Source organism: Hesperophylax consimilis, chromosome 1 (assembly GCF_061612785.1).
Source record: "Hesperophylax consimilis isolate HC1 chromosome 1, BYU_Hcon_1.0, whole genome shotgun sequence".
In the NCBI taxonomy this organism is placed as follows: Eukaryota; Metazoa; Arthropoda; class Insecta; order Trichoptera; family Limnephilidae; genus Hesperophylax; species Hesperophylax consimilis.
Genome location: NC_142836.1, coordinates 2,626,405 through 2,636,956, shown reverse-complemented (window position 1 = coordinate 2,636,956; position 10,552 = coordinate 2,626,405). Strand labels below are relative to the sequence as shown.

The following is a 10,552-nucleotide window of genomic DNA, read 5'->3' as shown; positions in this document are numbered from 1 at the left end:
GGCAGTAGCTGTAGTCACAGGAATTGTAAAAAATAACATTAATGCAGTACATACTTTAGGAAAGCTGCACGACATAAAATGATTCTTTATAATTAATAAATCAGCATGTTCTCTAATACACAAAGCCTTTTCTATTTCGTCTCTGAAGGTGGACCGAAAACTGAGAATTTCCCTGGCAAATGATTCAGATGTGTCTTTTTTATATATATATCAACAAATTCGAGAGCTTTTTTTAAGAGATCAGTGTCAAAGTGGCAGGTTGCAAAACACTGAAATTGGAAACAATTCATTCATTGGAAGGAAACGCGATTTCAGGTGATTAATAATGATGTCCAATACTCGATGCTTATCAAAATGCGGGAATACCCCGAGCGTCTCTAGCTCGCCCGCGCCACCATACTGCAAAAAATTTAGCAACCATTCTAAAATTGAACGACATCCTTTTCTTATGAATACGTTTAAATCTTAATAATTTATTTGAATTTGTAGCTATATGGCTTTTAGTTGTGTCTAACTTTAGTTGATTTTATGTACTTATATGTACAAACTTAATAATTTTTACTAAATTTTGTTAAAAATGTTAGCTTACTTCTGACTTCTGAGCCCCGCGGAAGCTGGGGCCCCGGCCCCCGCGGGGCCCATGGCATTTTGCCAGCCCTGCCACCCTATAGTTTCGCCAATTAATAAATCAGACTCCGAATAACAATATATATTTATCATGAATACATTAATACTTTCTTCGATATATATGGTAAACGCTGTCCCTCACGCAACTTGTCACACCCAATACCCGAATAACAATGCGGTATCCTAGATATCCTTGTATCTAAGATACCACCCATATAGACATCCTAGTTTCTAGGATACCACCCATATAGACATATACTACACATAGAATGGTTGCAAGTCAATAGTATTATTAAATGACTTATGATCTTATCTATTAAGTGATTAGAAATATTTTAGATAAGCTAAGGAGCATAGTTATAGTTGATTTATTAATTGCTGTTAGTAACTCCAGGAAGCAGCACCATGGCCCCCAAGTACCGTCTAACATACTTCCCCTTGAGGGCACTGGGAGAGCCCATTCGCTTGTTGCTAATCTATGGCAAGATTGACTTTGAAGATATACGAGTCGCCAAGGAGGATTGGCCCAAACTGAAGCCTTGTAAGTATAAGAACTTAAATGATTTTTTCCTTCTTCGCATATTGCTCTTGGTATAAATATTGCAATTATTATCATTATTTCTTATCATTCCATAGTGATAAGAATTTCACCAAACTATATCTGTGGTCTTTGATATAAGTACTGAATTCTCAACTAATTTGTATTCAAATGCGAGTAAAATAGTGACACCTACCTATGTACCTACACTTTAATTTTAATATATGTAACTCAAGTCTAATACGAATGTGTATGTACACAACCTACTCAACTTAATATGATGAGACAGTGCAGGTAACATGGGCTTAACTCATTTTAATTCTAATGAAATACTGTTTATGTACTCAACCTGTTAAACTTAATATGGTGAGACTGTGTAAGTAACATGGGTTAAGTCATTTTAATTCTAATGAAATACTGTTTATGTACTCAACCTGTTCAACTTAATATGGTGAGACTGTGCAGGTAACATGGGCTTAAGTCATTTTAATTCTAATGAAATACTGTTTATGTATTCAACCTGTTCAACTTAACCACTTAATGCTTTTGAACGAGCGGTGTTCGCGGACGGCGCGTGTATCGTACCGCGACAACCCGAACACTGCTCGCGTCTTTTGACTTGTATAAAAAACCGAACTGCGCTCGCCAGATTTTTTTGTTGTTTTTATTTTTTAGTATAGTTAGTCTTGTTTTATTTTTTTGAATATGGTTAAGTTTTTTTACATTTTTTTGCTTCTGTTTTGTTTTTTTTTTGAACTGGTCAATTTTAAATGATGTTAACTCTTTATAAAAAATAAAATAACCTGATGTTTTTAGTTTCAATTTAGTTTAAAAAAACGAGTATTAAGTGGTTAATATGGTGAGACTGTGCAGGTAACATGGGCTAAGTCATTTTGATTATAATGTATGTTCTCAACTCATACCAAAAGAAGCCAATTCCAACATACTTTATTATCTAAACACAATAAATGCACAGCACAACTTAAATGTTAAATTTTAACCAAAACTTGGAGCACAAGTCTAGATGGATAAAATTTGCAGTTTTTAACTACATAATAATTATATTTTTAATAATATATAACTAAATATTTATAAAAAATATATGCTTAAATTGTGCGTGCGTGAAATATATCTACATAAATTATACAGTTTTAATAACACACTAAAAAATTGTTGAACTGAAGTTACAGAATACTTCTTACTACAGAAGAATAACTAGATCGGCCCTCATCTTAAATTTTTAATTTTAGAATACTCAAGCTTGAAATGGGATACGTAAACTCTTTTTCTGGAATACCTCTATGGAAATGTCTTTTGAAGTAGGTACAATATATTTTCATAATGCATAAATGTACATGTTGGGCTGATGACAAGTTAATATTCCCTTCCAGCCACGCCCATGGGCCAGCTGCCCCTTCTGGAGATTGACGGTAAAGTGTTCTACCAGAACATTCCCCTCTGCCGCTACCTCGCCAAACAAGTCGGCCTTGCTGGCTTTAACGATCTCGAAAACCTGGAGATCGATATCGTCGTAGAGATCTTAAATGACTTCAGGGGCAGTAAGTTCTAAATTAAACAGAATATTTATTAAGAGTTTACAGACAGTACTAACTAACCTAACCTAAAAGAAAATGTATATAATTGGCGGTCGGTGGTTGAGTTGACATCGCGCTTGGGTCCCACGGCACCCAGGCGTAGTGTGTTCAATTCCTCAGCTGGCTAAGTCCTCCATCACAACACAAGCAACATTTTCCACTTACTGTGGTGATAGTAGGAGATTTTCAAATATTGTCAGGTTATTCGTAACCCGGGAATCTTTGTCTTTCCCCAATTTATCCCCAAATTCAACATATCCCATTCGGACAGGAATTCTAAAACAAGTGCCAAAACATGAAGGAGTGGTGTAGCCATTGGTATCTCAGTTCCTCAAAAATATCCACGAAGTACCGTGCATCGAGCAAATTTTGGTCAAAGTGAACACTTCGGTAAAATAATAGTTGGATGTGAACTCTGACATTCAACGCTACGGGAATCACTTTGAAAAAGTTGAACCAATTTGTGCTAAATACCCTCATACTTAATTACTCCTAGTAGGTGACCATAACCTGCCATTTTTTGATTGGTTTATTATGATTACAGACAATTATTGTTCCAATGTTAAAATTCATGAAGTTAGGGATAAGGCTCTGTTCTTGGGACTAACTAAGGATGGGTTGTTTCACAAAATTTCAAAGAATTCATTGAAAAAGTTGATTTTCAAGTTCTGTGAAGGTTCTATTTCAGTTCTGTCAAGCAACTAGCCTATAGTGATATAATAACAGAGCTTGATTAGCACATTCACAGAATCCGAAAATGAACGTTGAAATTTTATGATTTTCGTGTGGTTTTAGGTTGCTTCGTTCGATTTCCATAATTCGTGGTTCAGATCGGGCTTTTTTTGTCCTGTTTATGCCCACCCTTGAGTTTTATTTTTGTTCTTCGTTTAGTTTCTGTTCCCATTATTACCTGTGTATTTTATTTTATGCTTTTGTTGTTAACTTTTTTACATTTATGTTTTTATTTTTTTTTTAAGTATTTATAATACTTCAGTGATTTTTATCTGATATTATATTCGTTTGTACAACTTGTAAAATATAATGTAAAAACCCACTAGGGCGTGTAATAAATAAATAATGTATTAATTTTTTATCGGCAGAGTTAGCAGCGGTCCACTATGACAGTGACGAAGAGCTGAAAGAGAAAAAGTTTGTCACTTTGAAAGAGGAGATCATCCCATTCTTCCTCAAGAAGCTGGAGGAGAGAATTGCTGAAAACAACGGATATCTGGCTCTCGGAAAGGTAAAAATAAAAATGTATAATACATATTATTATCTAAGAAGGTAAATTCTAATAAATAAAACAATAAGCATGGGATCTTCGACCTACGCTAGTTTAAAATCATGAAAATACCAATAGTTAACTTTTTATTTGGGAAATTGAGAAAAAATATTTTATCCTAAACTGATATTGACAAACTGGTTGTGACCGTTATCATTTTATTTTTCTGTGTCTTGTTCTGTTTCACGTTTCGTTTAGATTTATTAGTATTATCTTCTTTTTTAATATTAAAATGTTTGCCTGGCCCAAGTATTGTTTGTTTGAAAATGACCGCTTTAACTTATTTGTTTTCCAGTTAACCTGGGCCGACATCTGGTTTGCGGGAGCGGCAGACTACATTAGCCGCATCGCCCGACAGGACATCACCGCGGACAGCCCCGGCCTCAAGGCTCTGTTGGCCAAGGTGCTGGCCTTGCCACAGATCAAGGCCTGGTACGAAACGGCGCCCGCTACAGAATACTAAACATACTCATACCTAATAAACTACCGTAACATTAAATATTATATAAATAAATAGTTATATTTTCCCTGCAAACACTGACTTATTTCTTGAATCTTGACAAATCTCGATGACCTCTAACAGTAAAATCTTCCTTCCAGACCTTCAGAAGAGGTCGCGGATATGAAATCATAAAAGTATTTTATTTAGGCCGTTTACTGGCTGAACGGTCTAAATCTAAAAAGTCGGATAGCATTCAGGATTCTGTTAGCTAAGTCCTCCATCATTGCACAAGCAGCAATGTCCACTTTTAATTATTGGAGAATGGAGAATTTCAAATATTGTCAGGTTAATCATAAACCCGGGAATATTTGTCTTTTTTTACGTAATAATTGGGTAGATTTTCTCAATATTGTCCTACTGAAAGATAAAATGTTTGGTTGAAATAACTTTTGGCATGTTTAGGGAAAGCATTACCCTTTATCCCCTACTCTTCCTCACTCCATTCAGCTTTCCAAAATTGGAGTGCCAAGTCTCACCGGCTACGGGGAATTGGAAGTCTTGTGCAGAAATCACTTAATATTAAGGCGATGCACTACGTTGTAAGATTTTAAATTGAGCCACTATTAATAACAACCCTTACGTAAATGGCGATAAGTTTTAAATTCCCGCTCACCATCCGCCTGTTTTGATTTATGCAAGAAAAAAACATGGCCAAAAAGTGCCTTTTATTTTATTTTGTGTAATAACTTAATTTGCCACATTATACAATAAAATCATAACCGAAAATGGGTTCATAAGTAGGAGATTTTGAACTTTAAAGCAGTTTTCATAGGCCTTTACATAATTTTTTCTGGGCTTATAAAAAGACTTACATATCTACAAAGACTTGATGTATTCTACTCGCAGTATTTAATTAAAGCATCAGAAACATTTCTAGGCGAACAAATTTTCAAACCAAAAACACATGATTTTGCATTACTACGTATGACATCGCCTTTTAAAAAAAATAAATTCCCTTCTTCTTCTTCTTCTTTCGTATAGTGGGGGGGTCAGAGGGGGACATCTAGGGCCTCAGGCGTCGCCATGTGAACCTCATCAATCCCGCCGGGGAACGACACCTCACCTGCACCGCACCACATTCACACATCGCCGATTCTTTAAGGCCCCATCTGTGCATCATGTGGGCACAGTGGCTATGAGAGCACCTTAACCTATTGATGGCGGACCAGGTTTTGCGAAGCAATGAGAACCCAGGCTGTCTCTCGGTGTAGTCCTGTATGAGATGGGCATTTCTCACGTTTGGCCGGCACGTTATTGTTACCGCTCGTGTAGGTAGTGCATTGAAGGTACACCCACCCTGTCCCACCCCGGTATAGGTGACTTATGGTCACCCCTTCGGAGCTCTCGCATGAATCTAATTTTTTTGAATAAACGGCTCTACAATTTATATAAATGAAGCTAGGCCTTCAATGTCCCCGCATACGGTGTTATGAAGCGGTATGCAAGCGCTTACAAGTACTAAACTAAGGACAACACAGAAAAATAAACAACAAAACAATCAAGTTCAAGTGTCAGGCAGATAGTTGGTGGAGGGGACCCACACTCCAGTACCTGTAAACACATAAAAGTAAAGTAAACAATAGAGTGACGGGGGAGTTTCGCCGAACCACGACTGGCAGTCCTGTTGAGAAATTGGTGGTGGTTGGGGCGACTGGTGCAGGTCAGGACTTCCACACCCCTTAGCCGACCACCCGGTGGTGCCCTGAAGATAAGTATTGGAAAAAGAGGGATAAAACCCTAAAGAACCTAGGGGAAAGAAGCGTCAGGAGGTCGGAGGCAGGGTGGAGGTTACCTCAGCCCGCACAGTCACCCCTCTGACCACCAACGCTCATCAGGGGTGGCGCAGGTGATTGGCGGAGTCCTCCGGTAAGAAAGAATAATAAGAAGCTCCAGTCGTGCATGCGGGGACGAGGCCCGTTATCCAACCCCTAATGGGGAAAATAAACAAAACAAAACAGACAACGGAGTTCAGTTCTCGCCTGTAAACTCGTTGCTGTTACTAAAAAAAAAGAAAAGAAAACCGGAAAAAATACATGCAAAAAGAAGAGAAAATAAGAGGAAAAATGAAAAACAATAATCAATCCAAAAAGTGCCACATAAGGGCAACGGTAAATAAGTAAAAACAAAAGTAAAGGTGTAAAAATAGTGCTGCATGGTCTGTAGAGAGGACAGTAAGTATTGAATAAGAATAAGAAGTAAGAGAGATAATTAGTAAACACAAATATATAAGAGTGCTTACAGTGTCTGTAAAAAGAAAAACAGTGTGTTATCCTTAGACAGGGAAAAAGAAACATATGAAAAGAAAACAGAAAATAAGAATTAAAAAGTACAAGACAAGTTAATTAAAAAAAAAAAACAAAAAACAAAATATAAACGAATGGAAATCATCTGCAACAGCTGGTACAGTAAGAAAAAGAAATAAGATAAGAATAGTAAAATAAGAAAAACAGAATAGCATATACAATAATGAAAGAGTTGTAAAAGAATAAGTCATGGAGCAGGAGCAGTACACCGGGGGTTCCCAATTATTACACTAGTCAACGACTCTAAGCACAGGCCATCTCTCAACCCAGATCCTAGTAAACTTCCTCAAACATTCGAAATTCACACTGTTAGAAACAAGATCGGTGTTCCACACCGGTCTAATGGGGACATTCAGACCTTCTATCATTTCGTCTCTGGCATCCTTCAAAATCTCACAGTGCCACAGAATGTGCTCGGCCGACTGGTAATTATTGCCACAAGCGCAATTGGGGTGGGTGGACAGGGCAAGGCTGTGAAGCCTTCCCCTGAATTCCCCATGTCCTGAAAGGAGCTGCGTAACGTGATGGTCCAGTTTGAGGAAGGCCCCTTCCATTCTGAGTTTAACTGAAGGGAAGAAGGAGAAGGTCCATCTTCCCTTGCTCGACCTATCCCAACGGACCTGCCACTCTTTGAGCGACAGGTCCCTCATCGTTCGGAGCAGTCCTGGGAGAGTTCCTGGTCCACCCGGTGTCAGAACGACACCAAGGTGGTTTGCCGGGGATCCTCGGATTAATCGCTGCTTCGCTAACACTTCCCTAATCTCTAGATCAATTGGTAGTACACCAGCCAAAATCGGCAAAGCGTCCGAGGCGACGGTTCGATATGCCCCAGATAGTGCCAGCAGGGGAGTGCGTTGACCCCTATTGAGAGCTAGAAGTATTAAGCAGTTATCCAGGCGGTGCTCCCAAACAGAGGCAGCATATGAGACTTGCGCAACATATACCCCCCTGTAGAGAGCGTGCAGAGCCGGTCTGCGAAGTCCCCACTCAGCCGTGGAGATTCTTCTTAGCTTCAGGAAAAGCGCCTGAGCCCTGCTGGATACATCTTTGACATGAGCCAGAAAGGAGGACGATCGATCTAGAGTGACACCTAAGTATTTGACGTTATCCACAAATTTGATATTAGTGTCTCCCATACGGATGGTAGGGTTTCTTTCCTTACTGAAAGAACCCTTCATCAGGAGACCCATTGTCTTCTGGGGAGCGAAGGTCATTTTATTCCTCTCCCCCCATTTAAGGAGGGTGTCCAAACCTTCACCAGCCTTACGTTCAACTTCTCTTCTACTGTCCCCAGAGACAAGAAACATTTTATCGTCCGCATAGTCGATCATGATACATCCTTCAGGCAAGGGTAACCTAGAGGAGTCATCGAAGGTTATATTCCAAAATTCAGGACCTAGGTTGGAGCCTTGAGGGCACCCCATATCGACTTCGCGTTCAATAACGGTGTCGCCATGAGATATAATGATGGTGCGGCCCGATAAGTAATTGTCCACCGATTTAAATAAAAGTTTTGGGCAGTTCCTATTTTTAACCTTGATGCGTATCATGTCCCACCACGCATAGTCGAAGGCACCAGTGATATCGAGGAAGATTGCAACTACATACCTCTTAGTACAAACCTTCACCCAATTAAGCGCAAACGACATGGCGTGCACGGTGGATCTACCGGGGACGAAGCCAAATTGAAGATCGCTGGACGGGGAGAGTGATTGTCGTAGTCTATGCCGGATAAGTTTTTCCAGGATCTTGCCAAGCACTGGAAGTAAGGTAATGGGCCGATAGGCCTTGACATCAGTTAGTGGCTTGCCGTTCCCCTTAACTATGACCCTGAGCACGCCTCTCTTCCATTCAGAAGGGAAAACTCCTCTTCTCAAACACGTTTCCATCACTTGGAAGAGTTCCTCCCTAGCGTGGATCCAGACTTGCTTCGCTATCACACCGTTGAGTCTGTCATGCCCTGGTGCCTTCCTAGGACCCAAACCCTTAATTATTGAATCAATTTCTGCTCTAGTGACTGGAATGACTCTATCCTCTTGGGCGAGGTCTCTAGGTGGAAGCCGTGCCAGGTGTCTTACCTGTTTATGGTGGTCACTTTCCCTAAAGGTAGTGCAGTGAGTGAAGCGGATACCAAATTAAGTGGGCCTCCACCTACAAACTATGCCGCTATTTAAGGGGCCGAAGACCGATAGGTCTCCTGACCAAGGGGAATCGATAAATATCGGGGAACAATTAAATAAATTCCCTGCGAAGTTTTAATGACGTGGGTAGAATAATTTATTACAGTGATCATAATATTTTAGGTAAACATTTTTCGAAGGTTATTTTTGGAATTATGCTCATTTCACATATTTTTGTTGAAAGAGGTTAGGTTAGGTTTTATGTGCCTAACAAGCATACTCATGAGACTGTGGGAGATTCCATGCACTTTTTTATGCTCTGAAATCGAGGACTTCTGCCTATATAACTGCTTGCATTGACCATTAACATTTTCAATGTCACTTACAAACAGTTCAACGCTTGTCACAAAACTGTAAAACTGCCCCCATGACTTACTTATGCTAATCTTCTCCGTAAAATATCGGAGTATAACTGTTTTACAGAGAACATGAAGAAATGAATAAAATAAAAATTTTATGATAAACTAATGTTTACAAGACAAGTTTTTTTTATGCATAGCACAAGAGATAACAAATTATTATAAGCAATATTTATTACCCATGCAAATTGAAAAAATCTTACGAGAAAAAATACATCCCACCGACGGGAATTGAATACCGGTCAGCTGTTCTACCATTACGCTACGTTTTTTTCTAAACCAGCCAAATAATTCAATATGTATTAGTATTTTTTTCACCTGAAAACAACCAACTTATTTTTGTAGGAACGGCATTGTTAATAAATAAATAAAAATATTTTTAACCGGCTCATTGCCACCGTTCGCATTCGGGGATGTTCGGTTTCAGTTTTTTAACGTCCTCAAATTTTAAAGTAAACCGATTAATTACTTAACAATTAAATCATTCTGAATTCAGAATGACTTACATATTCTAGAAACATCTAATATTTTATTTAGGAGCATAATTGTTATCGAATCTCAATTGAATAAATAAACATGTAATTGGTGATAAGATTGAATGATAATTGAACCGTTGATTTAATTTTATATGATATAAACACTTACTTACCATAAAACAGAGAAAGATAACATATTTCTAGCAGATAAGGTTAACTAAAAATAGAGTGATAAAAACTAAGTCATGTAATATTTTTTAATATTAGCAATAGTAGATACTTGGGTTATAGTTACTGACGTCAGAAGAGATAGACACGCCCTAAAATCTTGATGTCAAGGGGAGTAATTGAATCTATATCTTTTGCATTAAACTGATTAAACCCTTTAACTGTTATTTCTTAGTTGGCGATCTGCAGTCGTGCTCGAGAACGAAAACAAGTTACCGACATAATCGATAAAATCTTAACTATTGAAGACAATTTTATTGTAATTTTGAAACAAAAAAATCAGACCAAGACACATTCGCATCCTTGGACTTGAACCCAGGACTCTCGCCTTTCCGGGGCGCCGCTCTACCAACTGAACTAATGGGACCCTATCTCCTTCGGTCATATTTAACTGTATTATACTTTGAATTATTTTTATTGGTTGCTTTAAAAAAATCTTTATCATTGTGTCTGTGTTGTTGA

At 38.4% G+C, this 10,552-nt stretch overlaps 1 protein-coding gene across 1 annotated transcript; it reads left to right on the top strand.

The window, feature by feature from the left end:
• The first annotated feature begins 1,032 nt into the window (after positions 1-1,032).
• Positions 1,033-4,525, top strand: LOC149426120 (glutathione S-transferase-like). The gene is made up of 4 exons (XM_089635792.1): positions 1,033-1,168; positions 2,557-2,724; positions 3,861-4,003; positions 4,338-4,525. The coding sequence occupies exons 1-4, from the start codon at positions 1,033-1,035 to the stop codon at positions 4,503-4,505; spliced, it is 615 nt and encodes a 204-aa protein (XP_089491918.1). The 3' UTR covers positions 4,506-4,525.
• Positions 4,526-10,552: the final 6,027 nt, after the last annotated feature.